This window comes from Anoplopoma fimbria, chromosome 1, assembly GCF_027596085.1.
Source record: "Anoplopoma fimbria isolate UVic2021 breed Golden Eagle Sablefish chromosome 1, Afim_UVic_2022, whole genome shotgun sequence".
Lineage (NCBI taxonomy): Eukaryota > Metazoa > Chordata > Actinopteri > Perciformes > Anoplopomatidae > Anoplopoma > Anoplopoma fimbria.
This window is the reverse complement of record NC_072449.1, coordinates 25,433,785-25,460,447: the sequence shown is the minus strand read 5'-3', so window position 1 is coordinate 25,460,447 and position 26,663 is coordinate 25,433,785. Positions and strand designations below refer to the sequence as shown.

The window sequence follows — 26,663 nt, the reverse complement described above, 5'->3', positions numbered from 1 at the left end:
TTCTGCATTGATTTACTTTCAGTTTTCACTCATGATGTTGATTTTTACCAACGAGAACAAGTTTGAAAATTTAAGCACAAAGTCTGAGGACTAAAATGGAGGGAAAATACATCTACTGTTTCTTGTCTCAGGATTCAATATGAGTCTAGATGGAGAGATGGTGTCAGACAGGTGATGAAGATTTCAGTACCCTTGCAGTTATGGATGAAGAACCTTAATTTTGGTTGGCGATTTGATGTAAGATCCAAACTGAATGAGTGGAACCTTGTGGGGGTTCATTATTTATGTTGACTTTTATTGAACAACTATGCTCAATGTGTGGATATTGCTGTAAAATACTTTGCTAGCGTGAATATTGGTGAACAATATTGTTGAATCTTGAGATCCCTGACATATTACAATTTGTATATTAGCATATACAGTATTTAAAGTATTCCAAAAGTCTTGATATTTTTTCCCATTTATCTAACAAGAGGTTGTTTTGCAAGGTGGCCTGTAAATAATGTGTAAGTATTCAATTTTAGTAAAAGATAAAACTCTTGTTATAGATTTTAATTTCAGGTCTCATCAGTTTCCATCACTTTGAAATGATTTCACAATTTGGAAGACTATTTTTCAAACAGGGATTCTAATGAATTGCTTCAAATGAAAAAAAAAAAAAAGATTCTGGTCAATATATGTATTTATTATTATGATTGATTGACATTTATTATATAATACTATATTGATTGATATTATTGCTGTTCTTACTAAAGTAGTTGTCTGACATTAACTTTTCCATTTTTTAATTATGTAATTTATCATTAAAAAAACAATACAAGGATCACCGTTATGGCCTTTGAGTTTGCTGCAAACAGTACTAATGTTGAGGCATTGGTGAATCAGACATGTCCTCACTGTATATAGTCACTGTATCAAAGACATTGAACCACATTGCCAATGCTCATACATGTTATTTTGTTAGTTTGGTATGATGCTATAAATAACTCAATTTGTACAAAGTTTTAATCGCTGTAATTAATTTGCTTTTTATGGAGGACGTGTGAGCTTTTCTTTTTTTCAGTATTGAATATTCATTTTTCAACTATGCCACTGTATAAAAAAAAGAAAAAAGAGAGACAAAGTGCGGATTAAAATATGAACAACTTGAAAACTGCCATTTTGTTGTGACTAGATGTGTACTTTGAAATGCACTCAAGACTTATGCTTTTTGCTTGTGAATTACAGCTCTATTACCCACAGTCACAATACAAGTCTGCATCTCTACAGTTATATTAAAGGGAGCATATGTTGATTGACAGAACTATGACCAAAGCTGAACTATAATTGTTATTCCATACATCTGTTGAGTATTGCTCAGCCTTTAGTATTAATAATATATGCAAAGTGTTGAAAGATAAAAAAAACATGAAGCTCCTCAAGAAGATTGCCCGAGGCTCTCAGCTCCACTCATGATTTGTGCATTAATACAGGGTGACAAAAGGAAGACTTGAGTCTCCCCAAATTCTTCTCCCGTCTCACTGGCGAGTTCGACATGCTTGAAGTGGCTTAATGAATTGTCCCAAAGAAATCAACGCAGCAGGATGCTGTTGCCCTTGTTTTAACAAACTTAAGAGATGAAGTAGTCTGAGAGGGGAAGACTGGAGGCAAACCACTTAGTGATTTGACATTTTGTTCAAGGATGTTAGGATGCAGCTGATTGCTTTAATTTGAAGTGAAACACTTAAGATGAAACTTTATTAATCCTTGTGGGGAAATTAGGTCATTAATAAAGCAAATAAGGGAATCAAACAGGAATACATGTTCTAAATCGATGACAAAAAAAGGGAAAAAAACATGTCTGCAAAAATATTAGCAGTAGAATAAAGTGGATACAATTGTGGCGTTCAAATATATGCAGATGTGGACATTGTTACAATGCAAAATATGAAAGAGATTTGCACAGGTCTTACTAGCATCCATGTCTTCCTAATATAAATAAGGATTACTGCAGAATAAGAATGTGCTTTCGATGATGATTAGTGTGCATAAAATGCAGTCTTTACAAAATCCAATAGAAATGTGCTTATGCAAATACCGTGAACATATGAGGGACATTGGAGAATTCAAAATTCAAGTATTCCAAGAAGATGGTGAGCAAATGTGCATTATATCCACAGGGCAATGTGTATGGACATGAAGTGTAATGGTCTGGAGAGGAACATTAGAAAAACTAAAGCAAATGTTGACTATAGTATCTTACGTTTAGTAATGTGGCTACTACACATACAGTAAACCCTACCAATTTAGAATAAAAAAGAAAGCACCTTTTATGGTCCATTATCACTGCTTCAGTGACACAGATGAACTTTTTGAAATTTGATGATGGATATAATGGCCTTGTGCAGATTACTGAGCTCATATTAAATATCTCGACATCCTTTAAGGGAGATCTCGTTCCAGGACATGGGGCCCGTGTCATTATGATCCTCCATTCTTCAGCTCCCATTGACCTTGAGCATAATGTTGCTTCCCAGCAGACTAATGTTGCCATTATCAACACACTGTCCGGCCAGCCATCTGCCTGCTTCACACAACGCTTCGCTCCCCCTCTCCTCTCGCAGAGACGGTTCCCAATGCTCACTTCATAATCATTACCATCAAAAGCCCAGCCAGTTCAAATAAACATCAGCTCCCACTATCACACTCCTTCGCGTTATTAAAAGCTCAGTGCTTCGTTAAGCTATGCAAATTGAGATAGACTGTCTTGAATAATGCCTGGCAGAAAATAATGCTAAAAATCCATCATAATTTTGTAATTGGATATGGAGGGGGGAACATTCATGTGCAATCGTAAATAGTGAGTTGGAAAATGGATTTTCTCTTTACCCTTGAAATGTGAGAACCATACCCTAGGCAATGTAACAATCGCAGCATGACCTCTGAGGAGGCCTTGTAAGTCTTACCAAACTGAAGAAACTGATACGCACTGTACCCCTTAGGCAGTGTCCATATCAGTCCTCGAGCTCACAATAAGCGCTTATCAAAGCAGAACAGAAGTCTCTGACAAAATCCTTCAGGGACAATTTGATATCTTAAAATTATTACACTTAAACATATTAGATATAAAGCACAATTCTGATTTAGCAAAGTTAAACTTTAATTATTGAGGTAATAGTTGCATTTGGATGGGGTCCTTCGTGAGCATTTGCCTTTTTTGACTGAAAAGTTATGTATTTTACAGTAACTTGAACCAGACTGATATCAACACAGTTTGTATTTTAGTTCTGCTGTAGATTAGTGATAACAGGAGGAGCAATTGCAAGACTTTGCATGAAAAGTCCTCCAAACCTGACACAAATACTGGTCCTTATTTTGGATTAACAGCAAAACGCTTTATGCAGAAATAACAGTGATTCCACTTGTTTTCACTATCTAAGCATCTAAATTGCCCTGTGTAATTCACATGATGATTTGCTGAAAAAGTAAAAGGATAAAAGGACTTCAAAGATGGAGTGAGATGCAAGTCAAATGCACTATGCTAAACAAGGTGATGAAGAAATCTTAGTCCTCTGGATCATGTTTTTTAATTACAGATTGAATAGGTATTAGTGACAAAGTGAGGTAGCCCATTGAATCATCCATACCTTGAGTCAGTTCTCTATTTACCGATAATCACAACATTCCCAACTGGAAAAAAACTATCCAACTTTCCTTTTATTTATTAATATTGTGTCATCTTTCATATTGCCTGCCAGGCAGGACAAATATTTTAGAAGAGTTTACTTGCAATCATTGCTCTCCACCCAAAGACGAGGTGCAAAGAGCAGACAGTGGAAGATGAAATTCAGAATTTTTCAATATCCTCCTTTTCATTTTCAAAACTTTGTGTTGGGAGTCTGTTATCGTTGCCCTCAGAAGCCCAGGGTTTCATTGTTTGTGTAAATGGTTTTGTCTTTGATTGACAGCTCATTCTAATGGAGAATTGAGTAGAATAATAATGGCATGTTTACAACACTGGTGCTACCGTTGAAATGAGTCATTGCAGAATAATCTCATGATGGTGCCAACTAGCATTGCAGTTACACTCCACCCACAGATAGATTAGCTAAAAGGATTCTTACTTTTATATAACTTCAAACAGCACATTTCATTTATTTATATTTCATGTCAAGGTTCTGAAAGGTGAAGCACAGCTGAACCTTCCGTAGCCCATTTTACTAATAGCTGCAACATTCACACATCATCTGTATCGCTGCTGAATCAGAGCGCTGTAGGATATTATCTTGAGATGTGTTTTGCCTAATCATATTTGATGAGATTAAACAGATCACTCACACTTCCACTTGTGACAGGGATGAGTGAAAGTCAGAAGGAGTCAAATGATCTGGAACAAAGAACATGAGCTTGTGTATCCCCCTGGATGCATCACCATGCCATTAGTCTAGATGAATGTGTACAGTCAAATTCCCTTGTTTGCTGCATGAGGGCTTCCACTTTGTGAGGCAGCGGCTCGGCTGTTCGAATCAGGCCACATGCAGGCCCGTGGATTGATGACTGAAACAGGGCTACCCACTGTATTTTAAACTCATTCATCCACACTGACTCACATTCTCTGTGGTGCAACTTTAAATAGCCTGCCCTGGGATCGTCTTCCATTTGATTTATTCTATATTGTATTTTTTGATCTAATTAAAACAAACCTTTCTGTATTGTTTGGCTGAATTTTGAATCCTGTAGGCCCAGGGGAGTATATAAAGGGAAGCCTTATCTTGGGTAGACTTTTTGGGGGAAAAAGCTAGTACCTGTGGCATAAGGTATGCAATAAATAGAGTGCCATCTGTTTGGATTTGAGCACTTGAGATTCTTCCAAGGAACTCACCAGAGACTTAATTAAAGTTGGAATATTAGTGAGTGGGAGACTGATGTTCCTCCAATAAAATGACAGCTTTAGGAAGTCTTAGCATTAGTTTGATAACAGAGATTCATTTTTCTTCAGAATGAAAAGACAGTGCTGCTTTTTTATTAATGCTTTTATCCTTTGAGATTGTCATGTGTAGCCGTCATATCTGTAGCCCATTTCACACAGAGATGCCGCAAAACTGCCGTAAATAAGAACAGCCGTTACGCTGGCTTTACTTTTTTAGACTGAACCACACAACGGTCACATAATGCCACCTCAGTGTGTGATTTCAGATAGCACGCCGGCATCACTGGGGCAAAGGAGCCTAGCGTTTATTAAATCCGATTTCTATTTAGGGTCTGCAGTTTTCAGGTAATGTGCACATCTAATGGAAGCACAGGAAATTATATATGTTCACACAGTAAATGTGATCATTGACAATGTTTTAACCAAAAGCAACAACTTTTGTTGTATGTACTGTTGGAAGAACTTTAGATGTTAAAGATGTCATGCTCCGAAAACTGTACTTCAAACATTCATAACTTGTGTGGTTGGAACAATTCCATTATTAGCCTACTGTTGTTAGAAGAGTGTTTCTCATTCATTATTTAAGCCCTCTTGATTGAAGATGATTGTGAAGTTTACATGAATTTGTCTGTGCATCAAAAGCAAACAACTGGATGAAGTCCAACATCATTAAAAGTGAGGGAACTTAGTCATTTGTTTTATGGACAGAGCAGTGAGTTGAATTTGAGGAATTAAAAAAAAACAAAAAAAACAATCACAACCACATACTTGATTAACATAACACTCTTTCTCCCGTGTATTCTATTATAGAAATTTCATTTTCAAATAACAAACACCCTCCAAAGCAAACAGAATAATAATGTGTAAACAGAGTATTGAATAGGTTCTGACAAACTGCTGTGCCTGCAGGATGCCAGCTGTCTGGATGTGGGTGGACATCAGGCGTTGGCATCAGCCTCATTATCATCAAGGTCCCCATCTCCCTTCTCTGGAATTTTTCTTTTTTTCAGTATTTATAGTAATGGCAAAGGATGACATTGGGTTTAATTGACCCTGATTTAAAATAGAGTTAGTAGAATAACATATGCCTCGGCCCAATGTGCTGCTGTCTGTTTTTTGGACTTTACAATTATCTATTTAATCAAATCACAAATAAATATAAATATCTTACATGTCCACAATTGTTTCTTTTGAAAGTGATGGTTGTGTTCTATCGCTTTAAATTTCATGACTATTCTATTTGTATACATCAATATTTCATTTAAGTTGCGCATGCAGATCATTAGTTGTTTGAACTTTAATTATTGAAATATTCTAAAAAAGCTCAAAATTGGTCACATTGGTTTTAAGCAGACGCCACTGTTGTTGCTGGGAAATGCACCCATGGTTTGTTAAGGAATGTATCTACACAACTGAGTTCTTCTTTCTCATATAATGAAATCCTGGCAGACTAGATACTACAAGGCTTATTGACCCCAACAGTCAGTATTACATGTTTGATTTCAAACATGAAAATCTACTAGATACCAACACCAGTTAGTAACAGGGCCACCAGATTTTCGGAAGAAAATCATTGTCAACAGGAAAATGTTTGAAATTAGTAAAATAAATCTCTGATTACAAACAAAAGCACTTCCTAAACCCTAATATAAATGTAAATCTGCATTAACACACTTAAAAAATAAATCATACTTCAGAATGAATCAAGGCGTGACATAGCACATTGCAAGCATATAACAAAGATGAATCATGATTTATAAGGTTGTAGCTGTGTAAGCTGTGTAAGAGCGCATACAGAAAGAGGGGAAGGACCAGTGGGATTGCTGAGGCTTGAATACTTCCAGAGCAGTGTGCCAGTCGTCTTTATGATGCCAGTCAGTGTGATGGTGAGCCTCAGGGATTACTCCAGACAGACAGCTCAGTAAGACAACTGATTAAATAGTAGTGAGAAGAGAGAAAATGTTTAATTCAGTCATATTTAGTATTCATGGGATGGACAGCCATACAAGAGTTCACCTTGAGGGGTCATCAGGGGAGAAGGTCCAGAATCCCAAAGAGCTTCCAGGCCAAGTTTCCACATAGCACTTGGAATCACAACTGATTGTGTTTTTAATTGCTTTGATTATCAAGTTTACTTTGGCTGAATTGAAAATGGTAATGCAACACAAAGTGAATTAACAGACTGATATGCTTTGAAAAGGAGTTCTGTTATGCATCTGTTGTTACATTGTGATAGATTTACCAAAGCCAAATCAATGCTGAACTTCGGGTGGTGGATGTAAATTCATTTGTTCCTTATGCATTCAGTCTGTTGCATTAATTAATTACATTCAACTTTAATATGCCAATGTGCATGTTTTATGGCATTAAATCTTAAAAAATAAAATATACAAATTGTGCACATAATTGGCTGTATAAGTAGGGTATATTTTATTATAAAAATGATCAACTGCTTATGCCTCCACATTTATTATATCACAGTACAACGAATGCGCGAAACTAACTTGTGGAGGAGTATGGTACAACTGTGCCACATCTAAGAAAGACAAGGTATGATTCATACTTACCCAGGAGTCTGTACAGTTTGAAATGCATATTTTCTTGCATTTGCAACTAGCTCAAAGAATAAATATTGTTCACGTCAGCTATGGAACAATGTGGTAGGCAACCACTGTGGTTTAAATCTTTTCCGGGACTATGAAGATTTCTAAGACTAAGTTTTGAAAATTCAAATTCAATTCTGTTCAGTGTTTGCAGCTTCAAGTGATGCCAAACAATACCATTTATATTAGCTTGGCTCTGTGAAAGAGTGCAGGCTATAGAGACATGATGAAATCCCTGTGTTGAAATACCTCACCATGACGTTCAAGACTAATTCAATTATATGCATCACCAGTTCAATAGACCTACAGAATTGGGTTATTGTCTGAAATAATGAAAAAATACCAGTAAATCATGTGTGAATGAAGTTTAATGTAAAAATGTTTTTCACAAAGAGTTGCCAAAATGGGCCTCAAGAACAAGAGTAAGAACTTCTCCTGTCATTTGCCAAATTGAGTCTTAATCAATTACAGGTCTTATTCACTTTGCATCTTCAAAGGTATTTTTCTGATGGGAAGATAATATGATGGTTACACCTTCCTCTCTTTAGCAATAAGCAGTATACATATATCATACCATTCTAATGAGCTTGCATGTGACAAATGAAGTGCAGCCAAATCTAAATGGATTGTTGAATCACATTTTTTCTGATCTAGGCAGCCCACAAGAAACTGACTGGGTTGTCTTATTTCAAAGTTTGTAGATTGTTAGGCAATACAGATACCAAAAAGCATGTGTACAAGCACTGAAAATGCATTTTTCATGATATATATGCCCTTTAAGTCTGACCCATATATGAATAGATAGCTGCCTATAATCACAAATAACTATGCAACATGCACTGCTCTACAGGAGGAAATATTCCAAAAATGTACAAAATGATCTTATTATACTGTATAGACTGGCTCATTAAATCAAGGCTACATCACTGGGTTTTAATCGATAGCTCTTTGCATCAAACATGGGGTGTGAATACATATGTGGAAAGTCAATATGGATGATGAGTTTCATGATGAAACCAGGAGATTCCAGAAATGTTGGCAGTGGGCAAAGGTCTAAGTTGATTGATTCAGAAGCTGCTGTGACCGTTCTTTTTCTCAGTCCTTTCTTGATCCAGCTTCTCAATGTCACCCCAGTAATTCAACAAGAGATATAAGTACGCAATGGTCTCACCAACAGCCTTAGCCATTTAGGTTTTATTATTTAAAAAAATTTATGTCACAGTAAAATGAAACGCTGTGACGCAGGAAAGTGGAAGGAAATTAGCATCACCAACCCCCCAACCTTCACCACCTGCACCACCTTGTCCCTGCAGTTATGTGATAATGATGTTAGAGTGGACCCCTGCTCAGAGGAAACACAACAGCACCCCAGAGATTTCCAGAAACTCCGAGGAGAACCTTGATCTGCTGAGCTATTTCATTGACATGTAGTCCAAACTCATAAGTTAGGGGGCTTCTGTATATTTTTATTAAAGTATCAAGCACAGTCTGTAAGTTGAAGGACAGTGACTTGATCCATTGATTTGATTCTGCTCTCCAGAAATGAGAGGAAATAATAACTCAGGTTAAAGTTCTGACTCTCAGTTTTTAAAATGTTATGTATATATTATGTTTGGTATCTGTATTGGATATACAGTGCAGAACTCTTAGCCTAAAATTGTCACATTTGTTTTGTGAAATAGTGTTTATGCTTTCTTTCCCTAAAAGGTTATGTTTTATTTCATAAATGTGTCAAACTCTGCCACTACCCTACCTCTTATGGACTGCACTGGTAGTGTTGTTTCTACTATAACAAAGAAGAAAATATAGCTGCTAAGGAGTGGTCTACACTTGACCTGTCGATGGGTATTGACCAGAGGCAGTGTTAATGATTTGCACCTAGCTGCAGTACATTCAATAACAATGCTCCATAACCTAGATCAGTATTGCAGACAATGAAGTTAGAACTACTAGAAACAACATTACGGATACATCTGGCAGGTAAAATCAGCAATGAACCTCTGATGGAGGGAGCAGCTGGCTATGACTAATGTCATTTTCCACTTGGCCATTCATAATCATACCTCAAGGCACAAATTCATCATGACTTTGGTTAGAATGGGAGTCCTTTTTGGTGATATCAGGATCATATGCTGGAACATCACAAGTGATACTCATCAGTTCACTTAACCAAGGAATGAAGGACATCCCCAAGGTGCAACAGTAGGCCAGAGTGCACTACAATATTTTCTAGTGGGACAAACAAACGTCACTCAAGACATTTCCTTTGAAATAGTACATTGGCATTTTTAAGTAAATCTTAATGCGTCTGATGTGTCATCTGATGTTCTTGATGTCTATTGTAGTTGTGGCAAAAACAAATGAGGGAGAAAAATCAATGAAGCTTCTTGAAAGTCATGTGTGCATTGAATGAACCAAATTAACATTGTAGAATAAAAACAAGTCTGTCTTTAGAGCCTTTTACAGCGGATTTCTTACAATAGTTGGCAATTCATTCTTCATTGGTCATTGCTCTATCAAAGCTAATATAAAAATATGATTTACATATTTTTATACTTTGAATCTTGGCAGGTAAATGTGGAGAACAGGTATTCCTTGTGAGTCACATCAGCTCATTTGATAACATATCGATTGATGTCCAGCTTATCCAAACTACACACAGATAAGACCCAAAGATGATCAGCAATATTACAGCAGAAAAACAGCTTGGCTTAAACATTTTTAATTCGGTAATGCATAGCTGTACAATTGTTATCAAAAATAATTTGATTATGTGTCAAGGTGATGCTTTATAAACCTTTAGTGCTTGTATTTGATATATATTTAAGTATTTGGATATTCAAGAACATTTTTGAATGCTATGATTTCTATCCATCTTCATGATTGTATATCCTGCTGCTCCCAGGCCAGTATAACTGTTTGTCTGAAACCACTGATATTCTTTTTGAACAAGCCTTTAAAGTTTAAATAGGGCATCATTAAATGACCAACATAGTAACATATTGTCCAAATACAACCTCTTAAGTTTTCTCATTCTTTCTTAGAAGTTAGATTAAGATGTAAGATCATTTACAATGCTTCTTCGCTCTCAGATAATAAGCAGAGGCTCTTGATATGCTCAAAACCCTCTTCACAGAATCCGCATGATGCCTGTTGCATCACCGTGTTTATACAGTAAGCTAGAACGTACAAGTCAAACACTGGCCCTAGAGAGGGCCTGTCAGGTTTTTTAACTTGTGAAACTACGGTAACGTGAGCCACACAGTGCAGTCTTAGGAAGGAAGGAGTGAGGGGTATTCAGTTGGTTGCAATCTGCAATCAGCCCACAATAATCTGACTTGGTTGTTTTATTTAACAGTTTGTGGCTTGTGCAAAAAAAATTGGTATTGAGCAATCTATTTTGTTGACATTCATCTGACGGTGATTTAGGTTGTTAATTGTAATGTATTGTAATTTAATAGTTGTACTGAATGAATGTGCTGGCATTTGTATGTTGATGCCTGTTGATGTCTTTATAATTGTGAGTGTGATAGAGTCTATTTAATGGTCTTTCAAGTAAATTAATGTATTTAGTGTCTGGTGATTGTTTTGTGTGTAACAGCCCAGGGAATGCAGATGGAAATTAGGTAGTAGCTAAATATGGCATAAATCATCTCCTTTTATTTTGGGATTTATGTTTTTTGTTTATGGTCCTTGTTAAATAAAGACTAGTAATTAATTTAAAAAAGGAAGTCCTTATATGTTGATCAGATGTTGTTTTTACAATTTTATTTATGTTGCCTTAAATGACATATCACAGATTTGCCTGAGAGGGCTTTATGATACAACATCCTCTGTCCATGACCCTTAAAAGTATGGAAAACTCCCCCAAAAAACCTTTATTCAACCATACTACAGAGATGGATCTGTCCACAGCTAAGAGCCAGATACTTACTCTATGCAAGATGGAGATCTGAATGGAGAACACGTCGCATCAGGAAGAGCAGAACAGGAGACCACCAGCTGACCAGCATCTCCCACGACAAAAGAGACATGGAACTCAAATCAGGATGAGCATCCCCACTCATGGCCATCTCTGCATCAGGTATTTGTTCATCAGTTACCAATTGTTTAATAAATACTTTCAAAAGCTAAATCATTGTCATAACAGATGCACAAATGAGACAATGATGAGAAGTGTGGGCTATTTCATAACCTCCCGACATTTTACATATGATATTCATAAAAGTTGCATATTTGTTTTAAATCACAACATTCATATTTGATCCAAATAGCCCCTGCAATTATTTTAAACCAATCATTATTTTACTGTTTAAGTTGAGGTAAATGCTTTTTTTTTTTTATCCAGGTTATATTGTATTAGTTTGAACATCAAGAAATCAAAGGCAACATCTTGGTTTAGGTTTTCCATCTTTGGTTATATAATGCTGCCATCTGTTGGGCATTGTAGCCTAAGCAAGTTTGCAAGTAAATTCAATGCAATGCCTGCAATTACTTACTACTACTACTACACCTTCCTTTATACAATGTGCTGATTTTTATTTGTTTCATCAATTCATTTTTAACAAAGTCTGAACTCCCAAATGCTCACCCAGGGTTCAAACTCGTTTGTGGAGATCATTTTAAGTATTTCTACATCATTAGAATATACGTTATATGATGTAATAATGCACATCAAAATATATAACTGGGTTTTTTTTGTTTTTTTCTATCTCAGTGGGCAAAAAATAAGATTCATGTTCAATAACCACACGTTTTAATTACCAAATTGTAATCCATAATTATGCACAATTTATCAAAGAACAAATCTTAAAAAGAAAATTGGCGAGAGATTTTCCACGGTTATGTTATCTATCATTTATAAAAGGGAAAATAAACAGATTTCACGAACAGATATCTAGCATATTGTTGACTAGGTTGTCCAATTATTAATGTGGTATCAGACCTGGAAATCCTATAATAGCCTGGTAGTAATACAAACTGGTGCCATTTGAGGAAAGAAACACCTAGGGCAAGGTGTGATACTTGAGTATTACAATTGCAAATATAACTGAGGTCCTCAAGAAACCTCTCAGATAAACATCTTTTTAATGCTTCTCTTTGATAAACATGCCTATAAGCCAAAAAAAGTTTTAGTTTTCAAAATTGCAGAAATGTTCTTGCGTCCTTTCATCCCACTGAAGTCCCAGGTTTAACGGCTGAGCAACATCAATGAAAAGTATTCAGTTATTCATTTTTTCAGGCACAGGTGACCACAAGCATACAATCCATTTGTGTGATTGTATGTTAAAAAGAAAAGCAAAAAACTAAAACAGTAATCAAGGAGAATTTTTTAAAGTGAAATTCAATGACAAGGCAGCAGTGAGTATATCTGTTCTTTGTGGATCGAAACACTACCTCCCTTCAATGCCAAAATATATCTGAAAGACATCACAACAGCCTTTCTCATTTAAGAAGTGGTAGAGCTGGCCAAGGTCCATGTGATTACCTCTATTCCCATGGGGGTCAAACATTGCCTCTTCAAAGCCAGTGAATTTGCGCAGCGAGTCTATACTTTCAACAGCCCTGCTGTCCTCGCCCAGACCATCAAGGGGAATATCCTCTCTATGTCGAATCATGATCTTCTTCCATGTCAGAACCTTCACCCTGTGAAATGGGAAAAGGTTTGGATGTTAAATGTTAAAATGTTAAACCTGGGACCTCAGCAGGCTTCTAGCTGTGACATCAACTACTAAAAATAACAACACGAAAGATACCTGGACCAGAACTCCTCGCAGGCAGAATGAGGACCTTCCACACACACAATACCAGGCTTCCCAGGCATGCTAAATCCTGACAGGCCCAGCTCCTTGGACCACTCCAAGATGTTCTTTCTTTTCGTCTTGTTGTAGATGTGATGGCTGTAAATCCACAGTCGGCTGAACACTTCCTGTGGCCGAGGAGAGGAAGACTCTTTCTTTGAAGCCGATGATGCTGATAAGCTCTTATTAATGAAGAGCTGCAGGTTGTCTTTCAACCAGTCTACAGCGGAGAGCACACATACTTCCCCCTGGCAGTTTTCCATGAGGTATGCATTAAGATCTGTGTGGAGCTGTGTCTGCTGGGCCCTGCTGAGACTGGCACACCTAAGGCAAGAATAAAACATGCTGAGAGAAGGATTCAGAGAACATTCAGGGCCACTTGGAGCTGGAAGTTTCTTCCCACACGAACAGCGAGTTCCACTACTCATCAACCGAGATTGATACGTGTCATCCCAACCCTATGATACGGTAGCTTTTTTACAGATTTTGTTAAAGAAAAAAAGAAAAAAATGTTACTGCTTTACAAATCCATCAAGTGCTCACATACAGTCCAGAACTAACTGCATGTTATATTTAACCATGCAGATTCCTTAACTTCCAACAAGGCCATAACAGTAGATTAGTCTGTTGTTCATCTATGTAAATTTATGGAATGAAAGTTGAAATGTGTGTGCTTGAGTTATTAATGTGTGCTTAATATAGAAGTTTTATGAAATGTTACAATATTTTAAGCTGTCAAATTGCAGTAGCTGGTTTCCCATATCATAACTGGCCCCTTTTGGAGGGAACACAGATCTCTAGAGTGTTTCTGACCTCCCTAACATTATAGGACCATGAAGGCCGCAGTTTTTCTTTTATATTAAATGTATTTATACGTATAATAAACAAGACACATCTCGTTTCGCTACTAGTGATACTGCAGTATTTTGCATTCTGATATACATTGCATACATAACATCTTCTCTACTAGATCTCTAGGACAACATTGCATTATATGAACATATTACATTGCTGTTTTGCAAGATGTTTTCAAATGAACAAGTGGCTTACCGGACTGTTATCTCTGGTAACACACTGGGGTATTCAGATGGATAAGCACAGGATAGAACGACATCTGTCTGAGTGGAGCAACAAAATAAGAAAACAATCATGTTTTGGGACAAATCTAAATTTCAATGACATACTATGACAGTCGTTTATTCAGTTACCCTCTCAATACTTGCAATGTCCAGCTTCTGTTTGATGAAAAACTGAGGTCTGGAAGAAGGGGGACTGTCTTTTGAAGCTGATTCCTCCACATAGTCCCTGAGCTCAGCTAGTGCCAGCTGGTCTGTGATCTCCAGCTCCTCCCGGGTGGGAAACATGCTGGTCAGCAGCTCTATCTCTGCAAGCTGAGACTCAGCCCACTCTAAGTGAGACATACTGCTATTGGCAAACTTGCCTCCTGTTATGCATAAACAAACACACAAACACTGGCTTTCTGTCTCCAAATTCAGATTGTGTCGCTCTGGGTATTGTCAAGTGTCTAACATTAAGCAAATCGATTTACATAAGTTATATATAGATGAGGATTTGAACACACAGACCAGTTAAAACCCCTGGACAATTTCTGCAATCACGTTGCTAGTGCTGTACGCTTGGAATCGAAGCGTTGTTTCCACTCGGACTGTTTCAAGCGACGCACACAGGAAACACACGTATCGAAACAGCGGTAGGAGCACATTTCCGTTCCTCTGTTGTCTGCATGTGTCAGCTGGAGTGATTTTTTTTCGCGAAATTGCAACTTTGTAGACCCCCTTTCTTACCCCTTTTTCAGTTGTGTCCGGATGAGAGAATTAATACATACAAAGTAAAGGAAACTGTAAACTGTGGAGGTTTTAGGGCTCCGTTTGTGACAGTAAGTTGACTGGACCCAGAGGATGGTCATTGACTTAAACGTGACATTACTTATTGTTTGCTTCTGACACTATATATGCTGGCACCCAATTGTGTTAGGTCGCATTATAATTATATCTAGATAACGACATTAGTCAAACCTAGCGTCGCTTAAGGTGACTGCTGTGTCTGATTTGCATTCATCTCTATTGTGTTTAACGTTAGGTTAAAATGGGAAAGAAAAGGGGGAAGGACAAGAGCTCCAGAGAGGACGATGAATTTGACCTGGCAGGTAAATCATTTTTTTTTTTATAAATTAGGCAAATATAGAAAATATAACAATGTATCACCATCTGATATGACAACCTGTAGAAGGGTTAGAGTGAATTTGCCACATTGTGTGTGTTTGTATCTTAACAGGTCCATCCTGCAGGCATATAAAAAAGGGAACAGACCAAACTCTTTTAAAGAAACTCTCAGGGAATTCTGAATGGACGAGTTGCCAGGATTGTAAGCATGAAGAAAATAAAGAGAATATCAGCACCACTATGCCACAAGACGCAGAAGAGGAAACGGAATCAACAGCCATATGGATGTGCTTGAAATGTGGCCATATAGTGAGTTTATTCCACCCATTTATCATTCTGATTTTTAAAGTGTATGAAGTGACTTTTTGCAATATAACAAGATGCCACTTTTCAACAAGGGATGTGGACGAAACTCTGAGAACAAGCATGCCATTCAACATTACGAGACTCCTCGGTCGGATCCACATTGCCTGGTAATCAGTTTGGACAACTGGAATGTTTGGTGAGTATGTTGCTGTGGTGTGTTAGTCACAGGGGCATAAGCTGTGTTTGAAATGAGAATGAACTCAGTCTTTATTAATGTTTTTCCAAACGTGCAGGTGTTACATATGTGATGATGAAGTCCAGTACTCAAGAACCGGACATTTGGCTCAGCTGGTGACCAACCTAAAAAAGCAAACTTCTGCAGATCCCATCAAGAGGCCGCAGAAAAGTAAGTCCATCTAGTTTTTTTTAGTCAAACTGTTTTATTAGAATTACATGTCTCTATCACCATGTCAACCATGTTGTGTTTGGTTATTTAGGAGTGAAAGAAGAAGACAGCTTGTTAGAAGTTGATCAGAAGATAGAGACTGTAAAGGCAGAGGAAAGTGAGGACAATGAAAACAAAGGCCATCAAAAGAAAAACACCAAGAAAGACAGTGTTGGAAAATCACAAAAGTCTGGCACATCTGAAGACAATGGTGGTGTTTTGGTAAAAGGACTGAGCAACCTGGGAAACACATGTTTCTTTAATGCAGTCATTCAGGTAAGATTGTGTTTTATAGGATTTCAGTCTTCAATTCAAATGAGAGAAGTTGTGAATTATAGTTGTGAGTTATTGTTGATTGCTGTCATTGTCTTTTCCAGAATCTTTCTCAAACACAGCTCTTAAGACAGACTCTCAACAAAGTGACAGAACAGAACATTAGTCTCAACATTAAACCTGTTGCTTCCTCGGATCTGGTGTGTTGCCATTTTTTTTTTTTTATGTTTGTTTACTGTAAAGATTATGTCTAATTTACACTATTTATTACTTAAAGGCTTGTTTATATTATGTGCACAGGCTCCTATTGCAATGCAGCTAGGCCAGCCTGGATCCCTGACTTTGGCTATGTGTCAAGTACTCAATGAAATACAGGAATCCAAGAAAGGTGTGGTAACACCACGAGAGTTGTTCACACAAGTTTGTAAAAAGTGAGTACGACTACAAGTTGAGGTGGAGCTCAGCCTTAAGATGTGCTTAAAATGTACTTCCTAGCATCACTGCATCTAGTATAACTCGTTGTCTCATCTCATTTCTGCAGGGCTGCCAGGTTCAAAGGATTTCAGCAGCAAGATAGCCAGGAGCTGCTACGCTACCTTCTGGATGGGATGCGAGCTGAAGAGATCAAAGTATGCATTTAGTTTTAAACAAATCTCTCTGTATATCACATTGGGGAAATATTTAGAATTGAAATGGACTCTGTAGCTGTTGAAGTGACTGTGTGTTACGTGGCAGTAAATGTATTGACAGCAGAGTAGTACTGCAGTGTATAAATTGCTTGTAAGCCAGCTGATATGTATTTAAGTGTGCACGTACATTTCTTCAGGCTTATTGTCACCAAGTCATTCAGATTCTAGATTTAGTCACAAGTCAAGGACATTGTATGTGTGAAATGCAAAGACTCGTGACTAAATAGCACTTGTTCCATCTCATTTAATGACCTTAGGTATTTTGGTCTCCCAGAAATCTTGTCTGATAGGTTGGTTCATTTTCACAGAGCGGAGGTTTTATAAGAATGCAATCAGTGTTAGGAGGCTGAAATCCTCTGTATGGTTTATCAACAGGGAATTTCTATCATTTACATTTAAATATTGTGTTTGTACCTACAGAGAGTAAGCTCAGGGATCATGGAGGCATTGAAAGAATCTAGAAAAGGCACAGATGCAGAGGCGCTGAAAACACTAGTTAAAGGTAAGTAACTGAGCTATAAATTTAACTTAAATCTTGTAGGTAAAGCCTTATGAGCCAAAAAAATACTATAGTATACAATATCGGTATGCGGCCCTCTGACAATGCAGTTCTGATTTCAGAGTACGAAAAAAATGGATTTCCAAAAAACTTTGTTGACCAAGTTTTTGGTGGGGAAATGACCAGCACTGTAATGTGTCAGCAGTGTAAAACGGTATGTATTGCGGAGAAAAAAATGTAGGATAACCTGTCAGTATTCTGTCAATGTCAAGCTAAAGGGCCACTGCTTTGAACTTACAGGTGTCTGTGGTCACAGAGATGTTTTTGGACCTTTCCCTTCCTGTTTCTGACGAGGTAAAGAATCATTTTTTAGTCGAGCAATTACTTGTTAATGTTTTATTTTTGTTGCACGCATGTATATCTTTTGTGCCTTCATCTTGCAGGCATACAGAAAGAAGAACCAGAAAAAAGCAGTTCAGAACACCAGTGAGTCAAGCCAGGATGGCAGAAACAGCCCTCCTTTGACAAACGGGAATGATGACATTCCCATCGGATCCGGCAGCAAGTACCAGCAGAAGAAAGCAAAGAAACAGGCAAAGAAGCAGGCAAAGGTACCTCACTGAATGTATACAGATGAAGTTTTCTTCTTTTTCATAATTTTGATGAATGCGTGTTGAATAGTTGTGCAGAAGAAACATAATAGTTTGTATTGTTTCCTTTTCTTGGCCTAAAGCATCAAAAGAGGCAGCAGAAGATTGAGGGCAGAGTCACTTTGGACAGTCTCTCATCTCCGAGCCACACAGAGAGTGAACAGACCGATGCTACGTCAGATGCAAAGGACAGGGAAAATGATGACAATGCAACACATGAAGAAGCCTCACTAAGTGAGGGGAGTCCTGCACATATCAGTGTGTCTGAACAGGATGAGAAGAACCTTGACCAGCTCCAGGATGAGAAGAACGAAGAGGAGGAGGAGGAGGAGGAGGAGGATGAGGATTTAGAGATCGACTGCGACTCATCTGCCACGTCAGCAGTCGGCAACCGTTTTACCGTCTTATCAGACGAGCAGCCCTCAAAGGGTGGCATCTTAGACGATGACATAACTGACATGGATCTGGAAAGAGAAGAGGACTCACAGCTGGTGAGTGAAATGGAGAAAGTAACTCTGGATGATGCCTTCATAGAAGAATCTAATGCTGTGGATCCAACAACGGAGAGTGATGATGAGCCACTGGAGGCTAAAGAGTACACTGTAGTAAGTCAGGACCCAGAGCTGGCCTTCAACACACTGGCTACCAGGACAGCCCCTGAGAAACAGGAGTGTTCAGTCCAGTCATGCCTTTTTCACTTCACAGAGGTTGAAACCCTCACGCAGAACAACAGCCTGCTATGTGTCACCTGCACTAAACGGCAGCCAAACAAAGACAAAGCTGGAGGTATGTGAAATTTCTCTGACTGACTCATTTGTTTTTTGTGTAATCCAGTATCCCAAATCCATTTATGTTTAGCTGCTTTTGTTTCTCGACAAACTACTTATGTTTAGCGGCTTTTGTTTCTCGAAACCGACACACTTTTACGTTTGAGAAACAATGAAGTTCATCATCTTTATTTGTGCTTTGATTAGGATCCAAGAAGAATGTCTACACTGATGCCTTGAAGCAAATGCTAATCTCTTCGCCCCCACCAGTGCTTACCCTTCATTTGAAAAGGTTTCAACAGGTAAGACAATTGAAGAAAATGTCAGCGCTTGTACACCGTTGATCCTGTCAGCCAAGCTGTTATAATTCAGCCAACTGTGAACCAACTATTTAATGAGGATGAAACCTTGTTTTTTTTTTTTAATGCAGTGAAACACTTTCTTTAATATAATTTTAATGAGAAGACTTTTGTTGTTTTCCTCTAGAATGGATACAGTATTTGTAAGGTGAACAGGCATGTCCATTTCCCCCTGATACTGGATCTAGCTCCTTTTTGTGCGGTCAAATGCAAGGTAAATATTGATTATTATTATTATTATTATTATTTATTTATTATCAATACACTTATAGACCTATTTGTAAATGTATCATTGTTTCATTGTAGTCTGAGCATTTACAAAAACTTTGTTTCCAAACAGAACTTGACAGAGGGAGATACTCAGATTTCGTACAGTTTGTACGGTATCGTAGAGCACAGCGGAACAATGAGGTCAGGTCATTACACGGCGTATGTGAAAGCGCGACCTGAGTGCCATAAAACCTCATCCAACGGACTTACAGCTGAAGGCAGGTGTACTCTGGCATGACAATCGATAGAATAATAACTTGATCCAAATGTTTTATGTATCGCTTTACTAACTCATCACTTCTCCTCAGGACCTGTAGAGCCACCCAGAGGATCCTGGTTCCATATCAGCGACACAAGTGTTCAGCCTGTGAGCGAGAGTAAAGTCCAGAGTTGCCAAGCCTACCTCCTCTTCTATGAAAGAATCCTCTAATCGAATGGTGCCTCCCTGCTCAGGAAATCCAAACAATCCAAACAAACCAACGTGCTGCTTCTGCTCCACAGTATAAGGGATCTCAGACCAGTTAACCAACCAGATTTGTCAGTGACTCAAACTGGGCTGTGATGAAATGATATTGATTATACAGAAGGGACATTTGACACCGAGTTGACATTTTCATCACATCATCATATTAAACGGACCAGCGCTATGTTTCTCATCCTCATTGAATATGGCAACGTGTGCAATGAAAGTCAGATGGACATTGAACAGATTGTCGTGGATTTGTTCACAATACAAAAAAAAAAACAGTTTAAGGAGGCAAATTAAATATTGGGTGAAAATAATTTGTAAAACATATTTATGTGTCTATTTTTTAATCAATGTTATGTAATGAAATCATAATGAAATGCTTAAAAAAAATGGATTTTTTTTCCCCCCTGTCTTGGCTGGTTTTCTGGTGCTTGTACTGAGCATGCGCAGTAAGTGCTGACAGTTTTTCCTGGTCCAAAGTGTCACATGATGAGAGGAAAGTGTGGCTCCGGGTGGCCATAAACATCTCTACTCAAAACTCGTCAATGGCAGTATTATCAAGCTGACATGACAGGTCAGTGAGCATTTGGCCTTGTGTTAAAAGTGCTGTTGAGGAGTATATTTAGTTTTAAGCCAACAACAGGAAGATGTGTCCGCTCGGTACAGTAGTCATTGCTAACCTAACCTAGCCTAGCGTGAAGCCTTTCCGTTTAGATATCATTTACCATTACATGTGTGTCTAAATAAACATGTAGTCAGTGGTTAGTAGCACAACAGCCTTCTCGTGAATGTGGACATTATTAGTTGCGCCTCTCCTGCAGGCCCAGTTGTGTAACTTTGCTAAACATGAGTCAGCATTATTATAACTTGGTGCCAAAGTTGAGAGGAAATCCATGCTGGTTAATGTAACTAGTTAAGGTGGACAGGGCATCTGACTGTTAGCTAGGTTAGATATAATACTTTAACCCAGTCATGTCAATGTTAACATAAGCTATTGTATTTAGCTTCACCATCATATGTATTCTTTAATCATATTGGAGAATGCAATGCTTTGGATGAGAAGGTACAGTGTCTTGCATTTGACTGCCCATAACGAGGTAACCAAGTCTTGTGGTAAAGTGGTGTTAGACAGTAAACCAAACAAATTGTACCTTACTTTGCAGTAGTTTTACATAATTGTATAACAACTTTCCATCACCTTTTTGAATGTTTTTGAGTTTTTTCAGTCTTGCCATGAAGAAGCAGATCAGATTTCTTGCATGTTCACCCTCACTATGAAAATGTGCTTGGTGGTTGCATATGATGCAATATCACATCCCTTGCTAAGAACTGAATCCACTGGACCTGCAACTAACGATTGTTTCAGATCCGATTTGTCTAAAGATTATTAAATCAATTAATCCAATCGATGCCGATTAGTTTTCTGTCAACAGACTGATTGAACATTGACTGATCACTGCAGCTAGAACCCATACTGTGGTTCATTTTGACAAACAGTTTATGATCATGATGATTGACTCTGCCCTGCTCTCTCTGTCACACAGGCTGAGCTTTTATGAACCATGTCGGTCCAAGCTCCTCGCATTTCAGTGTTCACCTTTCAGTCTGCAGTGCACAGCGCCCATGTTCTCCAGTGTCTGGATGATCAGAGGAAGCAGGATGTTCTGTGTGATGTGACCGTGGTGGTAGAAAACAGGAGTTTCCGGGCCCACCGCTCTGTCTTGGCTTCCTGCAGTGAATACTTTCACAACAGGGTTGCCAATGTCACCCAACAGAATCCTATCATCACCTTGCCTGATGAGGTCCGTGTCCTAACTCTGATAAAAAACATGTATCTGTACATGAGTTTACTGTGTTACTATTTCAAATTTATGTAATAGTAATACAATTTTTTGAAGTAGGATGTAAGGCATATCTGTACTTGACCACACTTATCATGGCACAAGTAACTCTAGACTGAAGTCCATTATCAGCGCAATGTTAATGATGCACTTTGGTCATCATGAAAGAAGAGAGCTCATGAATGAAAGGCTGCCGAGATCATTTTGTGAATGGCTAAAATGTTACATTACAAGTAGAAAGCTGCAATATCTAAATGCAGAGTTTATGTGCATGAACAGCCACTAAAAAGGTTCTGAACATGACCGAATTGTCAACACGTGGGCTAGAAAGCTTTTCTGTAGGATATGCCATGGAATGTTCAGACACTGCAATCAGTTTTTTGTCCAGCAGTAGTTTGTTTTTGTGTAACATGACTGTTGGTCAAATTTGCAGCCCTTGCAATGTGACTCATGCCTGTGCACATATGTGCATCACAATGTCTGTGACAACAATTAATTAGTCAACCCTGCAGTGAATAATATAGCACTATGCTGTTTACCCAGGGTACCCACTGAGCTTTATACTGTACTATAGGCTGCATTACAAGTTAGACATTTCCGGACATGTATGAAACAGCCCTAATGATCTGCATATCCTATGTTCCTTTATTAGCTGGTCACCTTTCTAGTATGGTCATATTGTAGTGTTTTAGAGTACAGTAGTTGGTGATTGTTATGTCATCATATGGTGTAAGTTTTATGGTACCTAAACAATTTGCTGCTTCTCCTTTCCCTGCAGGTGACCATTGAGGGGTTTGAACCTTTGCTTCAATTTGCCTACACATCAAAGCTACCCTTCACCAAAGAAAATATTCATGCCATTCACAGCAGTGCAGAGTTTTTAGGATTTCATGATTTGGAGTCGACATGCTTTGATTTCCTCATCCCAAAGTTTTCTGAAGGCAAAAGAACGTCACAAGAGGTCAGGCGTAGAGGCTGTTGTCTGAGCCGGGATCCCAGTGCCAGTTTTGGCCCCGGCACAGGAAGCAGCCAACCAAAATCATTGGAGTCACACAGCTCCAGGCCTTTAAGAGGTGATGAAGAAACAGATCTCCCATCAGAGTGTCCTCAGAGCGCACAGGGTCAGAAGACCAGTGGGGAAGAACACTTTTGTTTGGAGAACTGTGGGCCACAAATGCCCTCCTTATCTTTGGAGTTAACAGCAAATGGTGTGTGTCCAATGTTGTCTTTGCCATGCCCAGACTCTGACAAAGCAGATCATCCCTCTCAGTTTTGTGAGACAGACATTTTAGAGATAGGAGATGTGTGTAATCAAAGTGAGTTGAGTTTGGCAGATTGTGGCTTACCCTGTGAGCTGTCAACCCCAGGGGATATGATTCTGCCAGAACTCATTGAGCCAGCAGGCAGAGATGTTGAGCAGACTGTGGAGACGCTCGGTGCTGAAACCGACTGCAACCCTGGTTCATGTCCACTCAAAACATCGGGAGCGGATGATTGCCATGAGTTATTAGAGCAGAGTGAGGCTGGCCTTGAACAGAAAATGGAAGGTGATCTAACAGACCCAACAATATCTGCTCTAAGTCCAGAAGAGGGAAATGGGGAGAGGAGCAGCGTGGAGAGGGAGGTAGCTGAACATCTGGCAAAGGGATTTTGGTCTGACCTATGTCCATCTCAGGCTCAACCACTCCCTTTGGAACCAATGGACCAAAACAATCTGGCAAAAGCATCAGACTTCCATTGGCTTAAGCAGCTCGACCTGAGCTCCAGTGTAGGAGACTGTCCCTTCCTCAGGGATTTTGGGACAGGTGACGACGGGGCCCCACACCCTGACAGCCTGTCCCAGTCAGAGAAGAGCCCTTACATGTCCTCCTCCCCCAACTCCGGGGACGATTCAGACCTGGACACAGATGGAGATACTGAGGCCAACAACAAAAGAGCAGCAGAGGTCATTTTGATACACAGCTGATATTTGGTTTTTGATAGTTGAAGATATTAAGTCAAATCAATCTCACTCTTAAACACTGTACTCTACAGATTCAGCTCCCATTCCCTGTGGAGCAGATCTCAGCCCTGAGCCGGAGTGCCTTCCAGCAGCTTCTGAGAAACCATCACTTGAATCAAGATCAGCTTGAATTTGTCCATGATGTTCGTCGACGAAGCAAAAACAGAGTGGCTGCACAGCGCTGCCGAAAGAGGAAACTAGACAGCATATACCAGCTAGAATGTGAAATCAAAAGATTAGTAAGTTGGATTTAATATGTATTTTATTCAAACATGATGTTGACAAACATGATATGATTCAGCTTTGTGTCCTGGCCTCTATTGTTGACTAGTACGAACTGCAGGAATTTTGTTTGAAGTACTTTTGTCTTCCTAAACAAGTTTCTGGCACAGCCTCCATCCCTCCTCTTAACTTTTGTTCTTGTGAAATCCAAGAGAATGTGTAATGCAAAATACCATAATGATACTGCTTAAACATATTTTTTACATTTACCTCAGTCCTCTTCTGTTCAGTGTTTTTTAAATGTGCATAGATTGGAGGAGATCAACATGGTAGCCTTTGTTCCAAAGCTAACTGGCAGGGTTATATGAGCACATCAGACCAAAATGTACACTTACTAACCACTATACTCAAAAGTTCAAAGTTTGGGTGAGGAGCACAAGACAAAAAACATTTATTACAGCAAGTGAATGCATTGTCCCCTCCTTCATAGATATTACTTGATTGTACATTTTGTAGCACTTGTAGACAGTTAAATGGTAGATTTAGGTTTACATATTAGGCAGACTGGACCAGACCAAACATTTGAGTTAAAAAAACTGATGTAAACTGATGAAGGAACATAAATGAAAGTGTAAGAAGCATGAAAAAAGAAATGGTGAAAAAAATAATGAAGATGTTGTCTGACCCCCCTTTTTACAGAGTTATCTTCAATTTTTTTCCGTTTCTGTCCAAAAAAATGCATGTTTTGATGAGGCGCTGAAAAAGTCATTCTCCCTACAGAAAAGCCAGAAAGAGCGTCTGCTGTACGAGCGAACCGATCTGGAGCACAATCTGGAGGAGACGCGACAGAGTCTGTGCGGGTTATGCAAGAGCGTTAGCTTCGAGACTGGCTCTGATCAGGACCACTTGCAGCTTCTTGCCAAGGTGTCCTCACCAGACTCCCCCGTCTACTCCCCTCGCATTTTGCGTAACGATGAGGAGTCCCAGATCACTATCAAAATGGTAAGTTCTTCAGAGTGTGACCCAAGCGAGCCACCTGCATACTCGGTCCAAACTGCTGCACCAGAGGCTGGCACACAGACAGAGGAGGCAGTTTCACCACAGAGCTGCCCTGTCTCTGCGTCTCTGCTCAATGCCTGTATGGACATGAACAACAGCTTATAATTGCACTTAATTTCCATTGTCATTTCTAATCTTGCAGGACCACAGAGCAGGGGATGGACTCTGAGTATATACTATAATCCCCTTTCGGGATTGATATGCTTTTCTGTGTATTTTAATCAATGATTTTTGTCCTGATATTAGTATCTTAAAGTGACAGTGAAATGTCAAATTTCCTTTGCTGTATTCCTAATATGCATTTCACTGTAGTAAACACAGAATCTAGTATTACGCTAATTCCCAAATGTGTCCTTTAAATCAGGAGGATGTTCTTAAAATGAAGGCTGTTTTTCTCAGGGAAACTCATAACCTGACTTTGTTTTGATGGCTAAAATAATTATCGTTACACACCTACCATGAGACATAAGATGTTTCTTTTATTTTGATCTTATTAATTATAATCATCATCATTGTATTCTTAAAACATTCTGTATTTTATACCACTATTCTGTTCAACTAACATAACTTTTTCTTTTATAGTAGAGGAATTGTTACAGCTAACATAAATTCTCAGCGTTATTTGAATGCCAGTGCATAGTTTGAATGAATAAATGTCAGCTTCTCCTGATATTTGAGGAATAGTGAAAGTGTTACAGGGGAACATAGGAAATTACTATATTTGATGCAAAACGTGCCTTATGCGGTAGTATAGAATGAATTCATAAAGATGAAGGCAATTTTTTTGTCTTAAGCGCTGTTGCACATTAACCCAAAACCCACATTGATGGCATTCTCTTACATTAAGGTCTGTCTTCATGTTGAGTATTTTTTATTAAATGCTTTCATGGATTTAAAGATTTAAATAAACAACATTTTGTACCATTCAGTGTTTTTTTTTTCAACCAGCAAGAAAAAGATCCCAACTCTATTTATGCACAGTACCACAGTTTGGCCAATAGATGGAAGTACAACTCAATTTACCTCATCAGCTGTTCTGACTCTGGTTGAAGAAACAATTCCTTCAGGTCCAATTCTGTGGCTGGTTCAGAGGAGTTTTAATCACTGCGCATTGGAGAAAGAAGTTCACAACAAAGCCGTAGAATTCTCTCTAACCAGAGGGAGTTATGGCTGTGATTATATACAGAATTAGAGGAAATAACAGTCAACAAAGGTGGGGTTTGGGCTTAGCTTCTCAGGAAGGACAAGGGACCTTGGAACTATCAGCGCCCAATATGTGCATTTGTTGTCAGTCCAGGGGATGAGTTGGGTCTGAG

The 26,663-nt window shown here is 38.6% G+C and overlaps 3 protein-coding genes across 4 annotated transcripts; 2 read left to right on the top strand and 1 right to left on the bottom strand.

Moving 5' to 3' along the window:
- Positions 1-12,305: 12,305 nt before the first annotated feature.
- On the bottom strand, positions 12,306-14,742 carry rwdd2b (RWD domain containing 2B). Its single transcript, XM_054602212.1, has 4 exons — positions 14,522-14,742; positions 14,364-14,431; positions 13,269-13,637; positions 12,306-13,158 (listed from the first exon to the last, which is right to left on the bottom strand). Exons 1-4 carry the CDS (start codon positions 14,732-14,734, stop codon positions 12,906-12,908), a joined length of 903 nt encoding a protein of 300 aa, XP_054458187.1. The 5' UTR covers positions 14,735-14,742; the 3' UTR covers positions 12,306-12,905.
- A 203-nt stretch (positions 14,743-14,945) lies between these two features.
- On the top strand, positions 14,946-20,591 carry usp16 (ubiquitin specific peptidase 16). Of its 2 annotated transcripts, XM_054602190.1 has the most exons (19): positions 14,951-15,024; positions 15,130-15,210; positions 15,414-15,480; positions 15,609-15,805; positions 15,895-15,998; positions 16,096-16,208; positions 16,300-16,523; positions 16,625-16,720; positions 16,821-16,951; positions 17,062-17,149; positions 17,630-17,711; positions 17,831-17,922; positions 18,009-18,062; positions 18,152-18,319; positions 18,442-19,144; positions 19,333-19,427; positions 19,612-19,698; positions 19,825-19,972; positions 20,063-20,591. In XM_054602190.1, the coding sequence occupies exons 3-19, from the start codon at positions 15,420-15,422 to the stop codon at positions 20,182-20,184; spliced, it is 2,565 nt and encodes an 854-aa protein (XP_054458165.1). In that variant the 5' UTR covers positions 14,951-15,024; positions 15,130-15,210; positions 15,414-15,419; the 3' UTR covers positions 20,185-20,591. The 2 variants fall into 2 exon arrangements, with proteins under 2 accessions (XP_054458173.1, XP_054458165.1); XM_054602198.1 differs by lacking the exon at positions 15,130-15,210 and having other exon boundaries at positions 14,946-15,024.
- A 98-nt stretch (positions 20,592-20,689) lies between these two features.
- On the top strand, positions 20,690-26,266 carry LOC129091620 (transcription regulator protein BACH1-like). Its single transcript, XM_054599313.1, has 5 exons — positions 20,690-20,797; positions 21,768-22,025; positions 22,843-24,009; positions 24,099-24,305; positions 25,069-26,266. The coding sequence occupies exons 2-5, from the start codon at positions 21,786-21,788 to the stop codon at positions 25,450-25,452; spliced, it is 1,998 nt and encodes a 665-aa protein (XP_054455288.1). The 5' UTR covers positions 20,690-20,797; positions 21,768-21,785; the 3' UTR covers positions 25,453-26,266.
- Positions 26,267-26,663: the final 397 nt, after the last annotated feature.